The 26914-nt window shown below is 57.9% G+C and overlaps 1 protein-coding gene across 3 annotated transcripts; it reads left to right on the top strand.

Moving 5' to 3' along the window:
• Nucleotides 1–2151: 2151 nt before the first annotated feature.
• On the top strand, nt 2152–25428 carry Celsr2 (cadherin EGF LAG seven-pass G-type receptor 2). Of its 3 annotated transcripts, XM_055618101.1 has the most exons (34): nt 2247–5871; nt 10455–11102; nt 13120–13342; nt 13686–13801; nt 13986–14074; nt 14337–14494; nt 14827–14990; nt 15150–15275; nt 15629–15795; nt 16081–16368; nt 16457–16631; nt 16858–16999; nt 17141–17261; nt 17678–17861; nt 18019–18120; nt 18792–18886; nt 19087–19296; nt 19781–19964; nt 20090–20218; nt 20307–20487; nt 20607–20774; nt 20874–21000; nt 21089–21289; nt 21615–21789; nt 22065–22177; nt 22321–22400; nt 22487–22613; nt 22708–22830; nt 23390–23517; nt 23722–23810; nt 23915–24100; nt 24255–24425; nt 24530–24764; nt 25107–25428. In XM_055618101.1, exons 1-34 carry the CDS (start codon nt 2559–2561, stop codon nt 25132–25134), a joined length of 8766 nt encoding a protein of 2921 aa, XP_055474076.1. In that variant the 5' UTR covers nt 2247–2558; the 3' UTR covers nt 25135–25428. The 3 variants fall into 3 exon arrangements, with proteins under 3 accessions (XP_055474077.1, XP_055474078.1, XP_055474076.1); XM_055618102.1 differs by lacking the exon at nt 23915–24100 and having other exon boundaries at nt 2152–5871; XM_055618103.1 differs by lacking the exons at nt 23722–23810; nt 23915–24100; nt 24255–24425; nt 24530–24764; nt 25107–25428 and having other exon boundaries at nt 2152–5871; nt 22321–22398; nt 23390–23470.
• The last annotated feature ends 1486 nt before the right edge of the window (nt 25429–26914 follow it).

The following is a 26914-nucleotide window of genomic DNA, read 5'->3' as shown; positions in this document are numbered from 1 at the left end:
CAGGCCAGCTGAGGCTACACAGGGAGACTCTTCGGAAGAAGAAAGAAAACAAAAGAAAAGAAAGAAAACAAAAAATTAAGACATCACTCACATATATAAAACAAATAATTGTAAGAAACTGAAAAACATTGTATGTACGTGGAATAAAAGAAGAAATTAATTAATTAAATTTGAGACAGTGCCTCACTAGGCAGCCTTGGATGACCTTAAACTCACAGAAATCTACCTGCCTCTTCCTCCCAGGTGAGTACTGTGATTAAAAGTGTGTGCTACCATGGCCAGCTTTTTATTTTTTTTTTATTTTTTGTGTGTAGGTGTATTTTGCCTGCACGTGTATCTGTGCACTGTGACTGCAGCCCAGACCAGTTACAGCTGGCAATGAGCTGCCATGTGGCTGCTCCTAACCACGAAGCCATCCCTCTGGCCCCTTAGCCCAGGACTAGAGACCAAATCTAGAGCCTTGTATAGCTAGGCAAACACTGAGTTGTATCCCTACCCTGCCAAGCACACTGTGGTTGTTTGAGACAGGGTCCCACACAGCTTCAAGCTGTACCTAAGGATGAATTTTTCATTCCTGATCCACCTGCCTCTGCTTCCCAAGTCCTGGGACTACAGGCTTGTCTCACCAGATCCTTTTATGGAGTGTGTGTGTGTGTGCTCATGCGGATGTCCACAAGAATTTGGGCCCAAATTCTTGTGTGAACCCTTCTCGTGGGTAGCCTCATGGGTTCTTCATACTCCTTCCAGAAGAAGGTCCTGTGGTCCTGTTTCATTAAAGTTCAGTAGTTCTGTGCAATGGACAGGGCCATTTGGTAGTCACAAAGCTGTGGGTTGAAGGACAGCAGATCTGGGAGGGAAGAGGGTTAAGAAAAAAGGCCACGGGCTGAAGAGATGGCTCAGAGGTTAAGAGCACTGTCTGCTCTTCCAGAGGTCCTGAGTTCAATTCCCAGCAACCACGTGGTGGCTCACAACCATCTATAATAGGATCTGATGCCCTCTTCTGTAATTCAGGTATACATGCAAATAGAGTGCTCATATGTATAAATAAATAAATTTTAAAAAGAAAAAACAAAAAAGAAAAAGGCCACAACACTCAGAGAGGTAGAGGCAGGCAGATCTCTGTGAGTTCAAGGCCAGCCTAGGCTACAAAGTGAGTCCAGAACAGCCAAGGGTACACAGAGAAACCCTGTCTCAGGAAAAAAGAAAGGAAAGGAAAGAAGGAAAGAAAAAAGGAAAGAAGGAAAGAAAGAAAGAAAGAAAGAAAGAAAGAAAGAAAGAAAGAAAGAAAGAAAGAAAGAAAGAAAGAAAGAAAGAAAAAGAAGGCAGGCCAATTTTCCAGACTAGAGGCCTAACTAGAAGTTGATGGAGCCACAAGCCCTAAGACCCGGGAAGCCTGGGTCCTCTGGAACCAACTCACCCTGGCCCTAGGAATCTGAGAGTGTTAGCACATTTTCTGCTTTGGACCTTCTAGTTCACCCCCCCCCCCAACTGCCTAAGTGGTACACAAGATGTATTCACGATAAGCTTTAGGGAGTCTTTTTTTTTTTTTTTTGTCCAAAGCATCCAGTGAGATCACAACTTCTGGCACCTGGCGGGGACTTTGTGGTGTTGAGCAAAGTCTTTTTAGTTCTGTCTGACCCGGGACCTGTAGAACGAGGCAGCAGTGAGGGCTCTCAAGGACGGCAAGACTGGAAAGTTGCCTGTGTGTGCCGTCTTCCCCACGCACCCCCTGCAGGCGTTCAGAACGGTTTTGAAAGCGCACTAGCCATAGAACGCTACATGCTTACCGTTCCCTGTGTGGCTTCTGACTGTTCACTCCTCTTTAAACTGCGGTAGGGATCCAGTACTGGCCCAGACCGTGTCCGATGGATTGGGAAGAAAAATGCTACCAGAGGCGGGAATCTTAAGAGTATCCGTGCAGAAGAGGGCGCCGGGTGGGACCCACCTCCTTCCGCGCTTTGGGCGTCGCCGCTTTAAGAGCGCGGCGGCGCGAGCAGGTCTATGGTAATGAGCTGCCGCCGCCACCGCGGCCGCTCTGCAGAGCTCGCCCGCCCGCCTGGGAGGCGAGGAGACGCGGCTCTGGGCCCGGGACCGCGGCTACCGGCAGCAGCCGCGGCAGGGACGCGGGGCTCGAGCGGGTGGCGCAGGGCGGGCATTGGCAGCCGGGCCCGGGCCGGAGCGCGCGGCCCCGCACACGCAGGTGGGCGTAGGGGGACGTCGCGGGGCTCGGGGAGCGGGGACCCCGCCGAGCCGAGAGGTCCCCGCGGCCGCCGGGGGCAGGTGGCGAGCGCCCAGAGCGCAGGTGGAGGCGCGGCGTGAGCCCGCAGTGGTCGCGCTGACCCGGGAGCTGGGCCGGCCTTGGAGAGCGGTGGGAGCCCGGCGCAGCGTGGGGCTCGGCGCGCGGCCCCGCGGAGCCAGCTGGGTGCAGGCCCTGCGGGACGTCCAGGTGGCCCCCGGGGACCGGCGCCCCGGCCCGGGCATGAGGCGCGGCGGGGCCGGCAAGAGCCGGAGGAAGAGCCGCCGCGGCTGTTGACCCGGCTGGCCGGGAGCGGGGAGAGATGCGGAGCCGGGCTGCCAGCGCCCCCCTCCCAACGCCGCCGCCGCCGCTGCTACTGCTGTGGCTGCTGCTGCTGCCGCCTTCGCCGCTACTGGGAGACCAATTGGGGCCCTGTCGTTCCCTCGGGTCCGGGGGACGCGGCTCCTCTGGGGCCTGCGCCCCCGCGGGCTGGCTCTGCCCAGCCTCCGCTTCGAACCTCTGGCTCTACACCAGCCGCTGCAGAGATTCGGGGATTGAGCTGACTGGCCACCTGGTGCCCCACCACGATGGCCTGAGGGTTTGGTGTCCGGAATCAGGGGCTCATATCCCTCTTCCGCCATCCTCTGAAGGCTGCCCCTGGAGCTGCCGTCTCCTGGGTATTGGAGGACACCTCTCTCCGCAAGGCAAGCTGACCCTGCCTCAAGAGCACCCTTGCTTAAAGGCCCCACGGCTCAGATGCCAGTCTTGCCAGCTGGCACAGGCCCCGGGGCTCAGGGCTAGGGAAGGCTCACCAGAGGAATCTTTGGGTGGGCGCAGGAAAAGGAATGTGAATACAGCTCCCCAGTTCCAGCCTCCCAGCTACCAGGCCACAGTGCCTGAGAACCAGCCTGCTGGTACCTCTGTTGCATCCTTAAGAGCCATCGATCCAGATGAGGGTGAGGCGGGTCGTCTTGAGTACACCATGGATGCCCTCTTCGACAGCCGCTCCAATCATTTCTTCTCCTTGGACCCGGTCACTGGTACAGTCACCACAGCCGAGGAGCTGGATCGTGAGACCAAGAGCACCCATGTCTTCAGGGTCACCGCACAGGATCACGGGTTGCCGCGTCGGAGTGCCTTGGCCACACTTACCATCTTAGTGACTGACACCAACGATCATGACCCTGTGTTTGAGCAGCAAGAATACAAGGAGAGCCTCAGGGAGAACCTGGAGGTTGGCTATGAGGTGCTCACAGTCAGGGCCACCGACGGGGATGCCCCTCCTAACGCCAACATTCTGTACCGCCTGCTGGAGGGGGCTGGAGGCAGCCCCTCCGAAGTCTTTGAGATTGATCCTCGCTCTGGGGTGATCAGGACCCGTGGCCCTGTGGATCGGGAAGAGGTGGAATCCTACAAATTGACGGTGGAGGCAAGTGACCAGGGTCGGGACCCGGGCCCACGGAGTTCCACGGCTGCTGTCTTCCTGTCGGTGGAAGACGACAATGACAATGCGCCCCAGTTTAGCGAGAAGCGCTACGTGGTTCAGGTGCGGGAGGATGTGACCCCAGGGGCCCCAGTTCTCCGAGTCACAGCCTCAGATCGAGACAAGGGCAGCAACGCCCTGGTACACTATAGCATCATGAGTGGCAATGCTCGGGGACAGTTCTATCTGGATGCTCAGACTGGGGCCCTGGATGTGGTGAGCCCACTTGACTATGAGACAACCAAAGAATACACCCTGCGGATCCGGGCTCAGGACGGTGGCCGGCCCCCACTTTCCAACGTCTCCGGTCTGGTAACGGTGCAAGTCCTGGACATGAATGACAACGCCCCCATCTTTGTCAGCACCCCTTTCCAGGCCACTGTCCTAGAGAGTGTCCCTCTAGGCTACTTAGTTCTGCACGTCCAGGCGATTGATGCCGATGCCGGGGACAACGCCCGCCTGGAATACAGCCTGGCTGGAGTCGGGCCCGACTTCCCCTTCACCATTAACAACGGCACAGGCTGGATCTCCGTGGCGGCCGAGCTGGACCGGGAAGAGGTTGATTTCTACAGCTTCGGTGTAGAAGCCCGGGACCATGGCACCCCGGCCCTCACCGCCTCAGCCAGTGTCAGCGTGACCATCCTGGATGTCAATGACAACAACCCAGCCTTCACCCAACCGGAGTACACCGTGCGGCTGAACGAGGACGCAGCCGTGGGCACCAGCGTGCTGACGGTGTCCGCCGTGGACCGTGACGCTCACAGCGTGATCACCTACCAGATCACCAGCGGCAACACCCGCAACCGCTTCTCCATCACCAGCCAGAGTGGTGGGGGGCTGATTTCCCTTGCCTTACCGCTGGACTACAAACTCGAGCGGCAGTACGTGCTGGCGGTGACCGCCTCGGATGGCACGAGGCAGGACACGGCTCAGGTCGTGGTGAATGTCACAGACGCCAACACCCACCGTCCCGTCTTCCAGAGCTCCCACTATACAGTAAACGTTAACGAAGACCGACCGGCGGGCACCACGGTGGTACTGATCAGCGCCACGGACGAGGACACAGGGGAGAACGCCCGAATCACCTACTTCATGGAGGACAGCATTCCCCAGTTCCGGATTGACGCTGACACGGGGGCTGTCACCACCCAGGCTGAGCTGGACTATGAGGACCAGGTGTCTTACACCCTGGCCATCACTGCTCGGGACAACGGCATCCCCCAGAAGTCTGACACCACCTACCTGGAGATCCTGGTGAACGACGTAAATGACAACGCCCCCCAGTTCCTAAGAGATTCCTACCAGGGGAGCGTCTATGAGGATGTGCCGCCGTTCACCAGCGTCCTGCAGATCTCGGCCACTGACCGTGACTCTGGTCTCAACGGCAGGGTTTTCTACACCTTCCAAGGGGGTGATGATGGAGATGGTGACTTCATTGTGGAGTCAACATCAGGCATCGTGCGGACACTGCGGAGGCTGGACCGTGAGAATGTGGCCCAGTACGTGTTGCGGGCATATGCGGTGGACAAGGGGATGCCTCCAGCCCGCACACCCATGGAAGTGACGGTCACTGTGTTGGATGTGAATGACAATCCCCCCGTCTTTGAGCAGGATGAGTTTGACGTGTTTGTGGAAGAGAACAGCCCCATCGGGCTGGCCGTGGCCCGGGTCACAGCCACTGACCCAGATGAAGGGACCAATGCCCAGATCATGTACCAGATTGTGGAGGGCAATATCCCCGAGGTCTTTCAGCTGGACATCTTCTCGGGGGAGCTGACGGCCCTGGTAGATCTGGACTATGAGGACCGGCCTGAATATGTCCTTGTCATCCAGGCTACGTCCGCTCCCTTGGTGAGCAGGGCTACCGTCCATGTCCGCCTCCTTGACCGCAATGATAACCCACCAGTGCTGGGCAACTTTGAGATTCTTTTCAACAACTATGTCACCAACCGCTCAAGCAGCTTCCCCGGGGGTGCTATAGGCCGTGTGCCTGCCCATGACCCTGATATCTCAGACAGCCTGACATACAGCTTTGAGCGAGGAAACGAACTCAGCCTGGTCCTCCTTAATGCCTCCACCGGAGAGCTGAGGCTGAGCCGGGCACTGGACAACAACCGGCCCCTGGAAGCCATCATGAGTGTGCTGGTGTCAGGTAAGACAGATGCCCAGTGATGGCGGGGTGGGAATAGTCCTTGGGGGAGGCCTGGGCAGCCACTGGAGGTAGAGTGCCACCCAAGGAGGAGCTGGTGACTCAACCCTCTTACCCTGTGGATAGCTAAGAGGCTGAGAGATCAGAAATCGGCCTGAGAAGAAACCCCGGGAGTCCTGGCAGCTGGCACAGGCTCCGCCTGCTGCCCCTGGCTGGGCCGGGCTGCTTTGGTTGGCTGCCCCCTGCCTACCAGACTGTGACGTGGTGGGGGAAGTGTTGTGAGACTGTTGGCAGCCTGACTATGGCTGCCAAGAATTGTGAAAAAAGGGCGCGTGGAAGCCTGGAAGGCCAAAGGAGCTGGGGGAGGGGGAGGGCAGACCTTGGCTGGGAGAGACAGGCATGTTGGCCCCTCAGCACCCCTGTCTCGCCCTCATTAGGATGGCCCTGTGATCTCACACAGCCTTTGGCAGGTTCAGAGGGCTACAGGGACACAGGGTTCCACCAAGGGGTCAGGACCCTGCTGTCCCCTTCTCTCTCCCTCCAGCCCTCAGTAGAGCTGCTGAATCGACTGAAGCGGACTGTGTCTAGAGCATTCTTTCCCCTCCAGGCAGAAAGAGCCAGCCTTGGCTCCCCCTTCAGAGCTCCAGGCAGGAAGTAAAGCCAGAGCTCATTGTCTCTGTCCAAACAGACCCTACTGTCCTGAGGTCTTGGTTGGGGTCTGGCTTGGGGGAGGGGCTGCAATGAAGTCAGAGCAGATGGACCTTCTGGGCCCCTAGACTCCCTGTAGGCTGTTCTTGGGGCGCTAGCCTTTCCTGCTGACCATGATGGCCCAGTCTTAGGAAAACAGACATGGGGATCAGAGTGCACCAGGACTACTGACTGAGCTTTGAGGGCAGAGACTCCAGGGCCCTGATTTGGTGGGGAGAGAAGAGAATTCTAGGGGTGTGGGAGCCTGGCCACAACCCAGACTGGGCATTCCTGCTGCTTGGTCAAGCGCTCAGCCTGCAGACTCCCCAGACAGCAGGTCTTGGGGAAGCAAAGAAAGACTGAGTGACAGTATCCCATCTTTTCTGTCAGTTCTGAGGGTGAGAAAGAAGCAAGGTTGGGGGGGAGGCAGACCCAGTAGCCAAACACTTTCCTGAGCCTGGGAGTTGGGACTTGGGGTGAAGGAGGAAGGGACTGTGAATGATTTTTCCAGGGGTGAGCCCAGGCATCCTACTGCAGGCCGCCTTCACACATCAGGGAAGGGAAGATGACCTCAGCCCCTCTCCTGCTCATACTTCTGACTGGACAGATACTTCCTGGTCCCACCCCTCAGGTGGCTGTGAGGACCAGTGAGAATGAGCTCTCAAAGACCATGGGGTCAGGCTTTGAACCACCTGAAGCTTCAGTCTCCTCCTCCAGGAGGAGGAAGCCAGGGGCACCCTCATCTGTGCCTGGCACTAGAGGCAGAAGAAAGGCCTCTTCTTCCTGCCTTCTACCCACAGCCCTCAGTAGTGAATCTGGCTAGAGACCTAGGGGCTGTGTGGAGGACAGCCCCGTTAGCCTGTGCTTCCTCACCAGGGCACACAGCCTCAACCCTCAACCCTCTAGGGTGGAGGGAAAGGCTGGGGCGGCACCTGGGGCCACTGTGGCTGGCCTTTCTCCCCTTGCCTTCCCTCCCCCATCAGCCCTGACCCTTAGAGTCAGTCACCAAGGCAACCCCAAAGTTCAGGAGGCTGGGTGAGGGGGACTGACGCCCACTGCCCCTTTGTCTTCCTTCTCTGGTTCTTTGTCTCTTCCTTCGCTCCCACCCTGCCCATGGGGACCCTCCTGCACTGCCTGTCTGTCACCTTTTCCCAAGCTCCTGTGTCTCTTTCCTTCTCCCCTGTTTCCTCCACTGCTGGCTCTTTTCCTGGGTCTTTGTTTTCCCCTGTTGGTCTCTGCCTTCAGATCTCTCTGTCTTCCCTTCACCCCTCTGGCTGCAACTGCCCCAGCCTGGGCCTGATGGCTCCTGCAGCCCAAATGGTCCGGCTGGCTCTTTCTTTAGACACACAGGAGAACCTGCCCAAGGCCTGCTCGCCTCCCAGACAGCAGAGCCTCTGCCAGAAGTGGAAGGCCTGGTAGTCTGATTCTGGCATCTTTCCGGGTACAGCTGACTGAGGCCTAGACCCAGGTGGTATTTCCTGGTTCAGAGCGTACCCCAGCTCTCTCTACTGACTAAAACAACTCAGGCGACTCCCCACTCACTCCTCTTTCCAACCTGCCTTTGCACCTGAAGGGTGACCCAGGTCAAGGCAGGGAAGAAGGACAAAGAAGAAGGAGAAAGAGCAAGGGGTTGGTTGCTGGGTTGGGGACAATAGCTGAGGGGCAGGTGGCCACAGATGGTGGGCCAGATGGGAAGCAACAGAAACACGAGGGGAGAGGGGCACAGACAGAGCCTGGGTTGGTGGCGGACAATGTGCAGGAGTGCCAGTTCCCAGGGCCAGGGGATAGCAAAGATCCTCTTGCTCATTGGTCCAGGAGCACTGTGTGTAGAGTCCTGTGTTGCTTTCTGTCTGGAGGGGACATCCCATCCAGAAAACACTGGGCTGGGACATCAGCTCCTGCTCCAGGCCTGGGCCTCTTCCTTCTGAAAGGAGGAGGCAAAGGACTGATCACCATGGAGACCTACAGGCAGGCTAGAGTGCTTGGAGGACTGTGGGCTCCTGTCTTGGTACCCTGGGCAGAGCAGGAGGTGCAGAGGTGAGCAGCGGCCATGGCATCAGGCTTGTTAGTAAGAGCAAGCAGATCACAGCAATGAGACCGGAGGGCTGCTAGACAGGGGGCCCAGGGTACAGCTGAGATGGGTGCCCGCCTTCAGTATGCTCTGGCTCAGCTAACCGCCCTAGGCAGCAGCCACCTGAAGTGTGACATATACAAAATACAGTCCCATATTTCTTTTCTACTTCTGTCCCAGCAACACTGCCTCCATACCTATCCCACTTGGATGCCATATTTTGCATCTGATTGGAGCATCTGCTTCTGTGTTTCCTCCCTCCCTCCCTCCCTTTTTCCCTCTTTCCCTCTTTCCCTCCCTCCCTTCCTTCCTTCCTTCCTTCCTTCCTTCCTTCCTTCCTTTTTTTCCTTTTCTTTCTTTCTTTTTTACTTTTTCAAAGCAGGGGTTCTCTGTGTAGCCCCAGCTGTCCTGGAACTTGCTCTGTAGACGAGGCTGGCCTCAGACTCAGAGATCTGCCTGCCTCTGCCTCCCAAGTACTGGGATTAAAAGCGTGCTGGGCATGGTGGTGCACACCTGTAATCCCAGCACTTGGGGAGGCAGAGGCAGGCAGATCTCTGTGAGTTCGAGGCCAAGCCTGGTCTACAAACCACCACCTGGATTGCTGTCGTGTTTTCAAGACACTTGTGTCCAAAGGATTCTCATCAGCATCTTGGTTTTTCCTGAGTACCCTCCGTGTGTAAGGCATTGTATTAAACAGGTACACTCCCTATAATCATCCCAACCCACTTCCCTTTCTCTGCGGCCCACTTTCCATTTTCAATCTCAACGAAGTCCATTCCCATGTGTCTACACGTTCAGGTGTGTGTGGCACCTCTGAGCGTAGGGTGCGTGGGTGGGGTGAGGCACCCTCGAATGTGTTAGTACTTAGCTGTTTATAAGTGAGTGTGCTGCCTGGGGGGATGGCAGTCAGACCTCTGGGTACAACTTGGTGAGCCAAGTTAGTGATGAGCAACCAAGGGGCCCTAGTGCTGGCAGAGAGACCAGCCTGGGGGGGGGGGGGCTCCGCGTGGAAGCCGCCCCGGCCCCCCTTTCCGCCCCGGCCCCCCCCCCCCCCCCCCCCCCCCCCCCCCCCGCTCGCCCTTTCTCCATCTTGGAGCAGTGGGTGGCGCAGCACTGGCTGAGGTGGCTCAGCTGGATTTTCCTGGGGTGGGGTCCCCCAGGCTGCCCAGAGTTGGGTGGGAGGAAGGCTTTGTGTGAGGGCTGTTGCCATGGGGACAGCAGGCTTGCACGGAAGCAGTCTGGAGCTGAGCGTGAAGGGGGACTGGTGGCCCACTGACCCAATTCATCTTCCACTCCCATCCTGCTGCAGCGTGATGAGAGGCTTGTAGTGGGATGGAGATGTACAGAGTAGAAGGGAGTCTCCTATGGTGCTCCGGGCCCTCTGCAAAAGTAAGGAAGCCAAAACACAGCTTTGGGGTATAGGAACCTAGAGACTGGTCTCGGGGGACACGGGGCATAAACATTGGAAGGCAGTTCATGCACCATGCCAAGGATATTGGGAAAATATGCAAAGAGCAGTTTAAAAAATATCTCATTTCCTTAAGCAATTTGGGGTAGCCCCTCAAGGAGTGACTTGTCCACAGTAACACATCAAAGGTTTTCTTGGGTACCTTGCAGGGTGTGGGATGGATTTTAGCCTTTTTGCACCCACTATGCCTGGGGCTCCTTCCTCCTCGCTCGTTTTTCATGGCTCCTCTTCTGGTGCTAGCACACAAGGCCCACTCCCTCCTCTGCTCTAAGCCAGGGTCGGTGTCTTGACCCTTCTGTTGCTTGCCCCATCTGCTGCGCCCACCCGAGCCTGATGTTGATCCATGTTGCTTCTCTTCAGACGGCGTCCACAGTGTGACGGCCCAGTGCTCACTACGTGTCACCATCATCACAGACGAGATGCTCACACACAGCATCACACTGCGCTTGGAAGACATGTCCCCAGAGCGCTTCCTGTCACCACTGCTGGGACTCTTCATTCAGGCCGTGGCCGCCACACTGGCCACACCCCCAGACCACGTGGTGGTCTTCAATGTGCAGAGGGATACTGATGCCCCTGGCGGCCACATCCTCAACGTGAGCCTGTCAGTGGGCCAGCCCCCAGGGCCCGGGGGTGGGCCGCCTTTTCTGCCTTCCGAGGACCTGCAGGAGCGCCTGTACCTCAACCGCAGCCTGCTTACCGCCATCTCAGCGCAGCGCGTGCTGCCCTTTGACGACAACATCTGCCTGCGAGAGCCCTGCGAGAATTACATGCGCTGCGTGTCCGTGCTGCGCTTCGACTCCTCTGCGCCCTTCATCGCCTCTTCTTCCGTGCTCTTCCGGCCCATCCACCCGGTCGGGGGTCTGCGCTGTCGCTGCCCACCGGGCTTCACAGGCGACTACTGCGAGACCGAGGTGGACCTCTGTTACTCGAGGCCTTGTGGACCCCATGGGCGCTGCCGCAGCCGTGAGGGAGGCTACACCTGCCTGTGTCGCGACGGCTACACGGGTGAGCCTAAGGCAGGGACCGTGGGGGCGGCCCTGCAGGGCTGACGCTCTGGACCGAGCACAAAACAGGCTAATGATGGGTCTGCCCCCGTTCCTTCTAAGAGCGTGGAGGTGCACCCGGCGTTCTTAGATCCTGCTTGCTGTTTGACAGCTGCCTGCTTAGGAAGTCAGAATGAGGAGCCTTCTGCTCACTGTGGGAGCCCGCACACCCACACCCATGCTGGCCCATGCCGCCTGCACACACACCCACTAAGGCTGTGTAATTGAGGTCAGTCCTGCACCGGGGTTTGTGTCCCGGCCTCGCCACTAATAGCTGTGTGAAAATGAACGAGTTACCTAGCTTCTCTTCCCACAGTATTTAAGAAGGAGATGACCGATTTATTTAGGTCAGAAGTTGCTTGTGAGGATTCATGTAAATAATCTGAGGCGCAGAGAAAGCAGCTTGTGTGGTAAGGGCTGGCTTTTGTTTGAGGAAGTTCTGGGATGAGTGACTTGATCCAGTTAAGAGGTGTTGCTGGCCCAGGACCAGGCATTCATAATGCTGAGTGAATCCGTTCATTAACTTGTAGCCAGACTTTCTCCACCCAGGAACTGGAGGAAGGCACTGAGAAGCTGGAGTTATGGGAGTTCCAGGACACTGTGCCTGGGTAGCCCTGAGCAGAATGGCTCCTTTTCTGCCTCCCTATTGGCCTGTGGCTGCAGGTCTCTTCACACCCTGCCCCACCCTGTAGGCCCTTCTGCTCCTCAGCTCCCTTGCTCTCTTTCCTTCCCAGGCCCACTGGCTCTGCCAGTTAGCGTAGGCAGGCTCAGTGCCTCCTGCATCCTCCTGCTCAGAACTTGCCAGACTTGACTGTTGTGTGCTGCTGCTGGGAGGTGGGGGGAGACGGGAGGGGAGTCTTTGTCCAGGAGGATGGGGAAGGGGCCTTAGAGTAGGCGAACAACAGTTTCCATGGAAACAAGAGCCAGTCACTAGGCACAGGAACTGAGAACCTATCTCTAGCATCAGAATGGGGAGGGAGAGAAGGGAGTGGATTTTCCCATCTGATATCTGAGTTTTCACTCTTCTGATTCCTCATCCGTCCCGAGGCTCGGGGCCCCACTCTCTCAGCATTGTTCCAGTGCATAGGGATCCTCAGTTCACACCCCAAGGTTCTGTGCATAGGGAAGCCCCAGCTTGCTTCACACCATCGACCCCAACCTATAACTCAAATAGAAGTGGGGACCTGTTCAGATCTCCAGGGAAGAAAGCTGATCCCGTGCCTGACAGGAACAAAAGCACCGGTGGGAAAGGGGGAGGAAAAAGGTGGGGGCCGGCACAGCCCCTATGCTGTCCTTTAGATCCTTCCTTTCTTGGCCTTTGCCTCTCCAGGGGCTAGGGCCTTGGCGCCAGGATCCCTGGCAGGTGTGGGGAAGGGCTGAAGAGCGCCAAGCCACTTGCAACAGCGTATGCGGAGCTGCAGTGGGATTGGTGTGATGGGCCAGTAAGAGCACCTTGAGGGGCTGGTGTATTGTGAATTTCAGAGAAGAAAGCCACTCAGGAGGAAGTGAGACCTCATGGGAGAGTCTGGGAGGGGTTCCAGGAGAGATCACCAGGGAAGTGTTAGACTTTTCATCACCGGAGTCACCCAAGAGAAACCACTTAAACAAGGAAGGCTATTTTAGTCTCTTGGTCTCTGTGGTTTCAGTTCTAGCGGCTGGTCCCTTGCTATAAGCGAGTCAGGCAGAACATGGAGGTGCCAGGAGCGTGAGGCAGAGCAAAGCTGCTCGCCTAGGTGAGAAGGGGCCTGGGGTGAGGTGTAGCCGTTTATGGCATCCCCCCCCCCCAGTGACCCGCTTGCTCCAGCTATCCTCCTCCTCCTGATGTTTCCAATACCTCCTAAAGTAGCTCCCCCAGCCAGGGCCAAGCCTTTACCACGTGAGCTCGGGGTTGGCAGGGAGTCACATGGAAACTATAATCAGGCAGGGGCCTTCAGTGGCTGTCTTCCCAGGGTCTCACCCTGCCCGTCCTTTATCCCCAGGTGAGCACTGTGAAGTCAGCGCCCGCTCGGGCCGTTGTACTCCCGGTGTCTGCAAGAATGGGGGCACCTGCGTCAACCTGTTGGTGGGAGGTTTCAAATGTGACTGCCCATCCGGGGACTTTGAGAAGCCCTTCTGCCAGGTGACCACACGCAGCTTCCCTGCCCATTCCTTCATCACCTTCCGCGGCCTGCGCCAGCGTTTCCACTTCACCCTGGCCCTCTCGTGAGTGTCCAGGCCCTGGGGTTGCAGGGCCCTGTGAGAGTGTGGGGTGCCGCCTGTCCTGGTTTGTGAGGTAGCAGAACAATGGAAGTACTGGGAGCCGTGGCTGACAGAGCAGTTGGAGTGTGGCCAGCAGGCTGTCCTCACCATTGGGCTCTGCCTGGCACTCTTCCTCTACCCTTGAGGATGGGGAGCCAAGATGCCAGGATTCTTGTTTGGGTTCACTATCTGCCTTCTAGCTCTGTAGCCTTAGCCAAAGTGTCAGCTCTGGTGTTGCTTAGGTGTCTGGGGTACTGGCATACAGGCAGGTGCCCCCATTGGCCCCATGACCAACCCCCCCATACAGGTTTGCTACCAAGGAGCGCAATGGGCTCCTGCTGTACAATGGGCGCTTCAATGAGAAGCATGACTTCGTGGCCCTCGAGGTGATACAGGAGCAGGTCCAGCTCACCTTCTCTGCAGGTGAGCCCAGTGCCTCGTGTCCTTGCCCGTCTCCTAAGATCTTACATCTCCCAACCTCTGACCTCAAGCCACACACCACCACTCCCAGTCAAACCCGGATCTGGCCTCCATCCCCACACATGCCCACTTCTCGGCCACTCCCAGTTCTCTCCCTGTGACCCAGCTCGCCTGGTCCTTTCTCTAGGGGAATCCATCACCACTGTGTCTCCATTCGTGCCTGGAGGGGTCAGTGACGGCCAGTGGCACACAGTACAGCTGAAGTATTACAACAAGGTGGGTGTGGGTGAGCGACAGAGGAGTGAGAGGCTCCTCTGTTCTTGGCATCTGTGCTTGCCTAGCCCTGGCTGGTAGCGTGAGTGGTGGGGAAGGCAGGCCGTAGCTCTCCCAGTGCCTGGGAAGAGGGAGGGATGTGCCATTTGCAGACCATTTCCATCCCACTGGGTGGTCCCTGATCGTGGGTGCAGGCGTGTGGAGGGGTGAAGCTTGGCGTCTGTGCTGGGCTCTTTGTCTACCGCCTCCCTTCTCTGATCCACAGCCACTGCTGGGCCAGACAGGGCTTCCTCAAGGCCCTTCTGAGCAGAAGGTTGCTGTGGTGACCGTGGATGGCTGTGACACTGGGGTGGCTCTGCGCTTTGGAGCTATGCTGGGCAACTACTCCTGTGCTGCCCAGGGCACCCAAGGAGGCAGCAAGAAGTAAGCAGGGAGCGAAGGCCAGAAGCTAGAGAGGAGGGTGGTGCAGGTCAAGGGAATGGGGCGCCGGAGCGGGAACCACTCAGATGAACCTCTCCCGTATACTGTTCAGTGTGGGGGACTTAGAGTCAGGCCTCGGTGGGCTGTGAGGGGAAGGGGTGTGAGCCGAAAGCACACCTACCTATATTGGGGTGCCTCTACTGCCTGGGCACTGTCCTACAGGACCTCTTGGCCTCCTTCCAGGTGTTCCCTCTCTTGGGCCTAGTGGCAGGGTACGGGGCGAGAGAAAAACCATAAACTTAAACTCATGTGTCTTTACATTTCCCTTCCCCTAGGTCCCTAGACCTGACAGGACCCCTGTTGCTGGGTGGGGTGCCAGATCTGCCTGAGAACTTCCCTGTTCGAATGAGACACTTTGTGGGCTGCATGAGGGGCCTCCAAGTGGACAGCCGGCACGTAGACATGGCCGACTTCATCGCCAACAACGGCACCGTGCCTGGTACGAGGAGTTGGGGGTAGGGGCAAGGCTGGAAACCAAGTGCCAAGAGAAGTGGCTATGCATGGCATGGGAATGCCAGCCTGTGTGGTCTTCCAGTCGCTGCTGTTGGTTTTCAGAGCCCAGCCCAGGTGCCCTTGAGTCCCTCTCTCTCCATTCCAGGCTGCCCCACAAAGAAGAACGTGTGTGACAGCAACAGTTGCCATAACGGTGGCACCTGCGTGAACCAGTGGGATGCATTTAGCTGCGAATGTCCTCTAGGCTTCGGGGGCAAGAGCTGTGCCCAGGGTAGGAGTGGCAGCTGCCAGAGTCTGGGGCCTGGGTGCTGTCAGTTGTCTGGGATCACTGGCAGGGCTGGGGCAGGCTCTGGGCAGGGCTCTGTGAGTGGAATCACTGGCAGGGCTGTGGGTGGAAAAGCGTGTCTGGGCAGAGTTAGGAGTAGGTAGGCAGGAGACAAAGGGCCTAGTCAGAGACAGGCCCTGGGCACAACAATGTAGGGCGGGCCGGGGACAGGTAACCACTCTGGAGGGCGGGGCAGCGAGGGGATTGGGTATGAGGAGAAGAAAGGCCCCATCTCTCATGGAGCCACACTTCCTACCCCACCGCTCTGCCCTTCAGTCACTTCTCATCTGCCTTCTTAGAAATGGCCAATCCCCAGCGTTTCCTGGGCAGCAGCCTCGTGGCTTGGCATGGCCTCTCACTGCCCATCTCTCAGCCCTGGCACCTCAGCCTGATGTTCCGCACACGCCAGGCAGACGGCGTCCTGCTGCAGGCCGTCACCAGGGGGCGCAGCACCATTACCCTGCAGGTGACGCAGTCGCGCACGTGGGAGTGTGGCAAGCCACGGCTTGGCTGTGGCAGCAGGATCCTTCTGGGGGTTGGACTCGAGCGGCTGAGCAGGGTTTGGGGGAAGCGGAAGAGGTGGCTGGGGCCCTTCGCTAGGTCAGCACTGCCATCTATTGGTTATAAGGGGGAAAGGCAGCCTTTCCTCTGGCCACAGCCAGGCAGTAGAACGGATGTGGTTACTGAGGAAACAGGAGCGGAAGAAGAGCCCACTGAGGTGGTCTGCTCTTGCCCCCCCCTTCTTGTACAGCTTCGGGAAGGCCGCGTAGTGCTAAGCGTGGAGGGCACAGGGCTCCAGGCCTCATCTCTGCGTCTGGAGCCAGGCCGGGCCAATGACGGTGACTGGCATCATGCGCAGCTGGCTCTGGGAGCCAGCGGGGGCCCTGGTCATGCCATCCTGTCCTTTGACTATGGGCAACAGAAGGCAGAGGGTAATCTCGGCCCTCGGCTGCACGGCCTGCACCTGAGCAATATCACAGTCGGGGGAGTGCCGGGGCCAGCCGGCGGTGTGGCCCGTGGCTTCCGGGGCTGTTTGCAGGTGACTCTCCTTTCCTCATCTCCCATCCCACCCCTCCCTGGAGCCCTGCTCCACCGAGGGCTAATGTCGCCCTTATCCCCCCCCCCAGGGTGTGAGGGTAAGCGAGACACCCGAGGGCATTAGCGCTCTGGAGCCCAGCCGTGGGGAGAGCATCAACGTGGAGCCGGGCTGTAGCTGGCCAGATCCGTGTGACTCCAACCCATGCCCTGCCAACAGCTACTGCAGCAATGACTGGGACAGCTACTCCTGCAGCTGTGATCCAGGTATGCTAAAGGATCCTAGGAAGCGGGGGCCCAGCCGGGGGTCACACTCTGTCGCTAACATGTGACCTGGAGCCGGTCACGTCTCTGAGCCATCGCCTTTTACACTTCAAGGGTACAGCCCTCCGGCTCAGCGCTCGCAGTGAAAGGAAGTCATTGAAGAGTGATTAGATGGCAGAGCTATGCTGTTGAGGATGGGACTGAACCTTTCTGGTCCTTCTCATCCCAGGTTACTATGGTGACAACTGTACGAACGTATGCGACCTGAACCCGTGTGAGCACCAGTCTGTGTGTACCCGGAAACCCAGCGCACCCCATGGCTACACCTGCGAGTGCTTACCCAACTACCTTGGGCCGTACTGTGAGACCAGGTAGGTAGGTCAGGGCTTACCCCTGGTGTCACTCTGAGTGAGCCCTTAGAGCTCAGCTGAGCTTCACCCGAGGCCGAAGGGACCAAGTGACGAGGGGCAGTGGCAGAGAGGGCTCATGCCTGCTTGGGGCTCTTTCCACAGGGTCGACCAGCCTTGCCCCCGTGGCTGGTGGGGACACCCCACGTGTGGTCCGTGCAACTGTGATGTCAGCAAAGGCTTTGACCCAGATTGCAACAAGACAAGCGGCGAGTGCCACTGCAAGGTGACAGTCCCAAAGGAGCCCCTCCTCCCCTCCCCCAATGCTGTGGCACCCTGCCCCGTAACTTCTGGCCCTAAAGAGAAAGCAGAGGAGACGGGCCTTCCTCCAGAGAGCTTAGGGCCCTGTGCCTTTGCCATCTCACTGGCCATGGCAAGTGGTTGTTTGCACCTCATATCTGGGTGCAGGGGGACCCGGGACCCGGGCTGAGTCAGTGAGCCCTGAACTAGCTGTAGGGGCTGTCTGCAGCCTGTCCTGAATGCTTGACTTCCCACTGAGAAGTCCAACTCCGAGACGTTACCAGCTGTTGAGAATGTTGACCCAGGGTAGGGGGAGACTCCCCAGAGAGGCCACAGCTCGAAGGATCCCCTCGCACCCAGGAAAGGAACCTTGGTCCGATGCCCCCTCCCCTTCCCTCCTAGGACAATCACTACCGGCCCCCTGGCAGCCCCACCTGCCTCTTGTGCGACTGTTACCCTACCGGTTCTTTGTCCCGAGTCTGTGACCCCGAGGATGGCCAGTGTCCATGCAAGCCGGGTGTCATTGGGCGTCAGTGTGATCGCTGTGACAACCCTTTCGCTGAGGTCACCACCAATGGCTGTGAAGGTAGGGCTTCTGGGACAGGGAGGTTCCCTCCTCGCTCTCTGCCAAGGGCTTGCATTCCAGGAGGCCGAGAGCGAGGCTGGCAGTGGGCTGGGGACACTGAAGGAAGGTTGGGCCTGGGCAGAGCTGCTCATAGGTGACCACATGTTCTTCTCCATAGTGAATTATGACAGCTGCCCAAGAGCCATAGAGGCTGGGATCTGGTGGCCCCGCACGCGCTTCGGGCTGCCTGCTGCTGCCCCCTGCCCCAAAGGCTCCTTCGGTGGGTTTTAAAGGACCGCAGTGTGATACGGAAGACTTGACCCTCACTGTCAGAGGAATAGAGTCGGCGAGCCCCCTCCCTCCCCCGCAGTGTGGAGCTCTGGGGGCTTCACTTCCAGGGCTTCTAGCTCCTAGAGACTCCAAGTCTCCACCTTCCTTCCCTCCCTCACCCCTCAACCTAGGCTGACCCAGAGCGCCTATGTCCAAGCCAAACACAACTGTTGACAATTCTGCATGCACCGGGAACTGGGTTGGGGGCTAAACTCAGAGGTGGATTTTGTGGGGCTCCTTCGGCTAATTGCAGTTACACCGCGTCCTGAACAATATGGGGTTCTGGGTACCATCCCAAGAGATCCAGTCGCAAGATGGGGGCCTATGCTGACCTTTAGATTAGTGACGAGCAGAATTCATGGGGGGAGGGAGCAGAGTGCATGGCTAGGTGGAGAGGGGTAGTGATATCTTGGTGGTCAGTGGCGGAGGTTACACACCTCTGCCCCCTGTGGCCTTTTGTGCTAGTTTTGCAGACATTCTTTTGGCTCTAGAGTTCTGCACAGCCGTCTTCTTATTTTCTTACGGGCCGCCGGTTCCTGTGTGGCTCATGAGATGCTCCGGGGGGATCTCGGGGCTTCCCCTGTCTCCCTAAGCCCAGCCGCCTTGACTTCCTTCCTCCAGGGACTGCTGTGCGCCACTGTGATGAGCACAGGGGATGGCTCTCCCCAAACCTCTTCAACTGCACCTCGGTCACCTTCTCAGAGCTAAAGGGCTTTGTAAGTCAACACCTCACCTTCTCCTCTTTTTCACACCCCTGTCTTTGGAAATAGAACTTCCGAATCCTGGCTCCTGTCTCCCCTTAGCTCCTACCTGCAGAGGCCACCTCTTCCCCACCAACCTCTTGAGGCCCTTTTACTCCGATCCCCAAACCCCCAGCATCCTGTCTGACCCTCTGCCCTCCTGGCCCTCCATCCAGGCTGAGCGGCTGCAGCGGAATGAATCAGGCCTAGACTCAGGACGCTCCCAGCGGCTAGCCCTGCTCCTTCGAAATGCCACCCAGCACACCTCTGGCTACTTTGGCAGCGATGTCAAGGTGGCCTACCAGCTGGCCACTCGTCTACTGGCTCATGAGAGCGCCCAGCGGGGCTTTGGGCTGTCCGCCACACAGGATGTGCACTTCACTGAGGTGGGGCTTGAAGTAGGCATCGTGGGGCCCAGTGAGAGACCTTGCTCCTGGCAATCTTGGGGCACAGAGGGGGATCCCCCTCCACTGTAAGGAGCCTCGCCCCTGGCACGAGGCCTCCATGACAGTGGTGCAACACAGATGATTCAGGGCACCTGCCCCTGCCAGTATCAGGAGTCCAGTGCGTGGCACAGGCAACTTGGGGCGTGGGCTGACCTGAAGCAGAGCCCTGCCTGTTACACCAAGAGCTGAGTCTTCTCAGGGAACCAGAAGGGCATGGGAGGGCACACAGGGTAGCTCTGATTTAGAGTGTGGAGGAAGGGTTAGGGGCAGAGTACCCGTGATGGGAGCGGGCAGTATGATACCAGGGGAGGCAGTGAGGACTGCTGAGGGAGGGACAGAGTGGGTGAGGGCAGGCCAGCACAGGCTGGAACCTGGTTCGAGGCTGACCACAAACACATGCCACTGTGACCGTACCCACCTCCAGAATCTGCTGAGGGTGGGCAGCGCCCTCCTGGATGCAGCCAACAAGAGGCACTGGGAGCTGATCCAGCAGACAGAGGGTGGCACCGCCTGGCTGCTGCAGCACTATGAGGCTTACGCCAGCGCCCTCGCCCAGAACATGCGACACACCTACCTGAGCCCCTTCACCATCGTCACACCCAACATTGGTGAGGTGGCGCTGGGCTAGGGAGAGGTTTGTGGAGGGAGTCCCGCCCCCATTTCCAAAGGGGAGCCGTGCTCAGGGCCAGCCTGCCTCACTTGGTGAGTGACTTGCGACCATATTCCTTTCTAGTCATCTCTGTCGTGCGCCTGGATAAGGGGAACTTTGCCGGGACCAAGCTGCCCCGTTACGAGGCCCTAGGTGGGGAGCGCCCCCCAGATCTCGAGACCACAGTCATTTTGCCAGAGTCTGTCTTCAGAGGTCAGCTGGGGTAACGGCCTGGCACGGGGCGCCCACACAGATGGCACAGAGGGCTGGGCCAGCTGAGCGAAGCAGCATTTACTTCCAGAGATACCGCCCATGGTGAGGCCTGCAGGCCCCGGCGAAGCCCAGGAGACCGAGGAGCTGGCACGGCGGCAGCGGCGGCACCCAGAACTGAGTCAGGGAGAGGCAGTGGCCAGTGTCATCATCTACCACACCCTGGCCGGACTACTGCCTCACAACTATGACCCAGATAAGCGTAGCCTGAGGTAAGCGGCTAGGACGAGGCCTGGGAGGTTGGGGTCAGGCAGGTGGACGTATGTGATATCTCCCGGGGATAAGGATATCTCGTGGCCGCCTTGGTGACCGTGTACCTTTCTGTCTTCAGGGTCCCCAAGCGCCCCGTCATCAACACACCCGTGGTAAGCATCAGCGTCCATGATGATGAGGAGCTCCTGCCCCGTGCTCTGGACAAGCCGGTCACAGTGCAGTTCCGGCTGCTGGAGACCGAGGAGCGGACCAAGCCCATCTGTGTCTTCTGGAACCACTCACTCCTGTGAGCTTGTACTGCCCTTATCCCCATGGCTTCGGACCCGGAGTCCAGCCTCCTGGCTGCCTACCCTTCTGCCTCCCTGACCCTGTCTTCCTCTCGCAGGGTCAGCGGCACCGGTGGCTGGTCCGCCCGAGGCTGTGAAGTTGTCTTCCGTAATGAGAGCCACGTCAGCTGCCAGTGCAACCACATGACGAGCTTTGCAGTGCTTATGGATGTGTCCCGACGAGAGGTTGGACTCACAGGGAGCTGTGGGTGGGGACCAAGGACAGGGTGCTCAGGCCCCGCTCTTCCTTGACCCCCTGCCACTCATCCCTCAGAATGGTGAGATCTTGCCACTGAAGACCCTGACATACGTGGCCCTTGGAGTCACCTTAGCTGCCCTGACGATCACCTTCCTCTTCCTTACTCTCCTTCGTGCCCTACGCTCCAACCAGCATGGCATCCGACGCAACCTCACAGCTGCCCTGGGCCTGGCCCAGTTGGTCTTTCTCCTGGGAATCAACCAGGCTGACCTCCCTGTAAGATACTTCCTCTCCCAGAGACCTTCCCAACATCCCACCCCACCAAGGCTCCCTGGCTGACCCTGCTCTGGCCTGCTTCCATCCCTGCTCCCACAGCCATGAATTGATAAAGGGCCCAGTTCCTGGCCCTGGCCCACAGTTTGCTCTCTAGTTCTTTCCAAATGTCCCAGAATCCCAGATGTTCTTGCATATAGCCTGGGCTTCCTCAGAGGCGGCGCACAACACCAAACTTCTCCACTGCCTCCCTTCCCCCTCCGGGGGGTTGGGGGGGGGACTCCTCGTATTGACTCTCTGGGCTCCTGATCAATGTCCTGGCCTTCAGTTTGCTTGCACAGTCATTGCCATCTTGCTGCACTTCATGTACCTCTGCACCTTCTCCTGGGCACTACTGGAGGCCTTACACCTGTACCGGGCCCTCACAGAGGTGCGAGACGTCAATGCCAGCCCCATGCGTTTCTACTACATGCTGGGCTGGGGCGTTCCTGCTTTCATCACAGGTATTCCTTTCCTCCTGGAGAATCCCTGTCCCTAGGCCGCACGGGGTCCACCTTCATGCCATGCACACCAAACCCATAGCTCAGGTCCTGAGCCTCCATTCCCCCTATACTCACACAACCTGGTATTAGGTGTCAGGGGCTGGGCTTCCTCCTGGAGAGTGGGATGGACAGATGGCCCTTCCATAGTTTACACACCCGGCTCTGGGAACCTTTGACTGAAGCCTTAATCGCCTGTACCCTGAGCACCTTGCCCTGCTACTGTCTCTGGGCCCCAGGTCTAGCTGTGGGCTTGGATCCTGAAGGCTACGGAAACCCTGACTTCTGCTGGCTCTCCATCTATGACACGCTCATCTGGAGTTTTGCCGGACCAGTGGCCTTTGCTGTTTCGGTAAGTGCTGGGAAGTGATTTGGGGTGAGCAGGGTATGAGTGCTTTCCAGATCTCCTTTAGGGCGAGCTGAGGCTTTTGGGCCCCCTGGGCAGAGCAGAAACTGCTCCCTGGTCCTCTCATGCACCACCTCTCCATTGCACAGATGAGTGTCTTCCTGTACATCCTGGCGGCTCGAGCCTCCTGTACTGCCCAGCGGCAGGGCTTCGAGAAGAAAGGTCCCGTGTGAGTACTGGCAGGTGGTTGGGCACAGGGCAGGCACTGGTATAGAGGACCTCATGGCAAAACTCACCTACTGTCACGCCCTCCAGCTCAGGCCTTCGTTGCTCCTTCGCTGTCCTCCTGCTGCTGAGCGCCACGTGGCTACTGGCACTGCTTTCCGTCAACAGCGACACTCTCCTCTTCCACTACCTCTTTGCTGCCTGCAATTGTGTCCAGGTACCTGGCCCCGCCCTGCTGAGCGGAAGGGTGCATGCCTGGAGCTGAGTGCATCAACCTGAGCGTGCCAACCGTTGCTGTCTCTGCCTGCCAGGGCCCCTTCATCTTCCTTTCCTATGTGGTGCTCAGCAAGGAGGTCCGGAAAGCACTCAAGTTTGCCTGCAGCCGAAAGCCCAGTCCCGACCCTGCTCTGACCACCAAGTCTACCCTGACCTCGGTGAGGGAGCCTGGGTCTGAGCACAGGGGTGTCTTGATAGAAGGGGAAGAAGGCCCAAGGAACCAGTTTGTTCTCCGTACTTTTTGCCTGGGCACCCTGTTTCCCATCTCCGCACCTCTTCATGTTAGGAGGAAGGGGTGAAGGGGTGTGTGTGGCCCTGGGAGGAAATGCTACCACAGGCGTGTAAGAGCTTTTGATGTGGGGCAGGAGATCAGTTGTCAGGTGGCACATCCTGTGCCTGAGAATTCCTCGTGAACTTTGATAAATTCCCCATCTCCCAGAAGAGTCTCAGGAGGCAGTTCCAAGTACCACACTTTACCAGCAATCCCTTATACAAGTCCAGGGCATTTAGAGTGTTCAGTGCTGCACAGCTATGGCTTAGCTGGGACCAACCTCTGCTAGGCCCTAGGATGAAGGCAACATACAGGGGGCCTTCCCCTTGAAGCCCTGGGCGTGGGGGAGGTAGGGCTTGGGGCAAGTTCCTGGGACCCTTTGCTCTCTAGCCTGGGGCCAATCCCTCCCACTCAGCCACTCACTGACCTGTCTGTCTCCGGCCTAGTCCTATAACTGCCCCAGCCCCTACGCAGACGGGAGGCTGTACCAGCCTTACGGAGACTCAGCTGGCTCGTTGCACAGTGCCAGTCGCTCAGGCAAGAGCCAGCCCAGCTACATCCCCTTCTTACTGAGGTGAGCCCTGGAAATGGAAGAGCTGGGAAGGAGGGAAAGACTGTACACTCGAACCAAGAACAGCCAGTTGCTAGGAACTGAGTATCTCAGCCTGGGGCCGACAGGTCACACTTCAGATTAGAAGCAGTAGGGACCCAAGATGGGACCTGAGAATCCAACTAGAGAGGCCAGACTGACCCCTACAGCCTGGTCTTGTCTTTCTAGGGAGGAGTCCACGATGAACCCTGGCCAGGGCCCCCCCGGCCTAGGGGACCCAGGTGGCCTATTCCTGGAAGGTCAAGACCAGCAACACGGTGAGGACACAAGGCCCTGGCTGCCCAGCAGGGCAGGGGCCTGGCTTGTGCTGAGGGTGGGCTGGGGCAGGTGGGACAGTTGTGATCCCTCCCTGACCTCCCAGATCCCGACACGGACTCTGACAGTGACCTGTCCCTGGAAGATGACCAGAGTGGTTCCTATGCTTCTACCCACTCATCAGACAGCGAGGAAGAGGAGGAGGAGGAGGCCGCCTTCCCTGGCGAGCAGGGCTGGGACAGCCTGCTGGGTCCTGGAGCTGAGAGACTGCCCCTGCACAGTACCCCCAAGGGTGGGCCAGCACCAGGGCTGCACCCTTTGGGGGGCCATGGAAGCCCAAGAGGCTAGAGCTTCTTGGAAAATAGAACCGGGGTGGTGGCTGTCCTAACTGTTTACCCTCTCTGGGACTCATAGACTCCCCTTTTCTTTTTCTTTTTTTGTGACAGATGGGGGTCCAGGGTCTGGCAAGGTCCCTTGGCCGGGAGACTTTGGGACCACAGCCAAGGAGAGCTGTGGTAGCGGGCCCCTTGAAGGGCGACCACGGGAGAACGGAGAAGCCCTGCCTCGGGAAGGCTCTCTAGGACCCCTCCCAGGCCCTTCTACCCAACCCCACAGGGGTGAGTGAGGGGTCTCCCCCATCTGCTTCACTCTCGCATCCTCTTGCTGGGGCTCTTGGGATGCCCCACCTTGCAGCTTATGGCCCCCACCTTCCTGTCCCCAGGCATCCTCAAGAAGAAGGGTCTGCCCACCATCAGCGAAAAGAGCAGCCTCCTAAGGCTGCCCCTGGAGCAGGGCACAGGCTCTTCTCGGGGCTCCTCAGCCAGCGAGGGCAGTCGGAATGGACCTCCCCCCCGCCCACCACCACGCCAGAGTCTCCAGGAACAGCTAAACGGGGTCATGCCCATCGCCATGAGCATCAAGGCAGGCACGGTGGATGAGGACTCTTCGGGCTCCGAGTGAGTCGGGTTGGGTGGGAGGGACAGGGCGTTACCCACAGAGGTCCTGGCTGGGTCCCATCGGCCTCTGAGCTTCACCAGGCCACTCTGGCATGTTGAGAGACAGATGGGCGAAGCGGAGTCCAGCTCCCTCATGTGTCCCGATCCCATGGTGCTCTGTTGGGGGCATACCAGACTTCCCCGGGGCTTCATGTGCGGTAGCCCGACCCGGGCAGCGTGAGAGGGCGGGAGCTGGGGCTGCTTTTCTGTTTCTTTCTCTGGTGAAAGCTGCTCACTGTCCGCTCTTGCTCCAGCTAACCCTCTGTCTGCCTTCTCTGCCACTCTCCTCTCCTGCCTCTCCAGATTTCTCTTCTTTAACTTCCTGCATTAACCCTGGGCCGGTGTTCCTTCATCCTGAAGTTCCCTTCCCTCCCCTGCTGCGCTCATGCCCCAATCCTGTCTTCTGCTTTATCCTGCCCCCACCGCTCCTTACTGCCCGCTGCCGCCCCACCTGCCTGCCTGCCTGCCGGAAGCAGCAGCGATGAAACGTCCATCTGAGGAGCCTGAGCCTTGCACCTAAGGCCGCCTAGTGCCAAGTCCCTTCCCCACCTCCCCCTCACTGCACTTTGGACCCCTGGGGCCAACATCTCCAAGACAAAGTTTTTCAGAAAAAAAAAAAAAAAAAAAAAAAAAAAACACAGAAAAGAGGAAAAAAAAAGAAATAAAAAAAAAAGAGGAAAAAAATTAAAAAAAAAAAAAAAAGGATCTTCACTCTTCATGACTTCAGGGATTAATTTTTTTTTTATACGCTGGAAATGGACTCCCCCTTCCCTTCCCAAAGAGGATAGGACCTCCCAGGACTCGTCCCAGCCTCTCTTCAGTGTCCCATCTGTTGTGCCTCTGGGAGGAGAGGGACTCTTGGGGGCCTGCCCCTCATTTGCCATCACCAAAAGGAAAGGACAAAGCCACATGAACCAGGGGCATGAGCCCCAGCGAGGCCACACCGGATAGGCCTCAGTTGGTGAGGGATCAGGACAGAAAAAGGCACTTCCCCCCGGCCAATTCCACCTCTCCCCGGAACTGAAAAGCCCTGTCCGGCCAGGGGCAGAAGGACTCATCGCCCCTGGACCCCCAAATGCTGCATGAACCGTTTTAAGGGGAAGCCTGTGGCCCCATGTGGGGAACGGCTACCCCAGCCCCTCTCCTTTTCCTGGACTCTAGCCATGTGCTACAACCCAGGTGTTTGCTCAGTTTGCTGACCCCAAAGTGCTTCATTTCCCGGCCCAACCTTCTCCTGGGGAGGGCCTGTCACCGTTGAGTTGCGCTTCTTTGCTGTGTGGGCACCAGGAGGAAGAGCAAGCACAGAGCTGGCTTGGTGGCCCCGAGGGGCCTCCAGCACAGGTTTCAAGTCTGGGTTCTGGTGTCCACTCACCACCCCCGCCCCCACATCAGACAAATGCCATTTTGTCTGACCTGCTGTGGCCTCTGAGACATGTTCTATTTTTAACCCCTTCCTGGAATTGGCTCTCTTCTTCAAAGAACCAGGTCCCGTTCCTCGTTGTCCCCCTTACTTGATCCCCGCTCCCTGTGAAGAGAGAGTTAATATATATATTTTTTTTTTATTTATTTGCTTCTTTTGTGTTGGGATGGGTTTGTGTCTGGTCCCGGGGGTTCTGATGTGGCCATCGCAGGCTGGGTGAGTACCTGGCAGCCCTGGATTTGGGGCCCTACCATCCTTCCTCCTACTCCATTGCTCCCCTCAGTTCTCCCCAGCTGCCATTCATTTGAGTCGCCCTTTCCTCTAAGCATGTTTACCAGACTTGTCACTGACTTCCCTTCTAGAGCAGGTGGCTAGAACAAAGGCTCTGGGCAGAAAAGATGTTCCTGTCCCTCACTTGGAAGGATGGCCTCTGGCTTCTCTGCCATGGATTCTCACCTGCCCTCTGTTCTCCTACCCTTCCCCTCAGCAATTCCTGTAAAGGGTTAAAAATTTAACTGGAATTTTTTTTTTTAACTACTGATGACTTGACTTAAAAAAAAATACAAAGATGCTGGATGTTAACTTGATACTAACCATCAGATTGTACAGTTTGATTGTTGCTGTAAATATGGTAGAGTTTTGTTTTTGTTTTCGTTTCCCCCATACTACTGAATAAACTAGTTCTGTGCAG

The sequence above is a fragment of the Psammomys obesus genome, unplaced genomic scaffold, assembly GCF_907164565.1.
Source record: "Psammomys obesus unplaced genomic scaffold, mPsaObe1.curated_primary_1811, whole genome shotgun sequence".
NCBI classification, from domain to species: Eukaryota; Metazoa; Chordata; class Mammalia; order Rodentia; family Muridae; genus Psammomys; species Psammomys obesus.
The sequence above is the reverse complement of the archived record's forward strand: the minus strand, read 5'-3'. Positions and strand labels throughout refer to the sequence as shown.

What these genes read in the sequence shown, in the direction of transcription:
- Celsr2 (XM_055618101.1), top strand. Translation starts at nt 2,559, where the DNA reads ATGCGGAGCCGGGCTGCCAGCGCCCCCCTCCCAACGCCGCCGCCGCCG. An exon ending in GCGGCGAGTGCCACTGCAAG is followed by an intron (nt 17,262 to 17,677) that starts GTGACAGTCCCA and finishes CTTCCCTCCTAG; the next exon opens with GACAATCACTACCGGCCCCC. An exon ending in CCAAGTCTACCCTGACCTCG is followed by an intron (nt 22,831 to 23,389) that starts GTGAGGGAGCCT and finishes TCTCCGGCCTAG; the next exon opens with TCCTATAACTGCCCCAGCCC.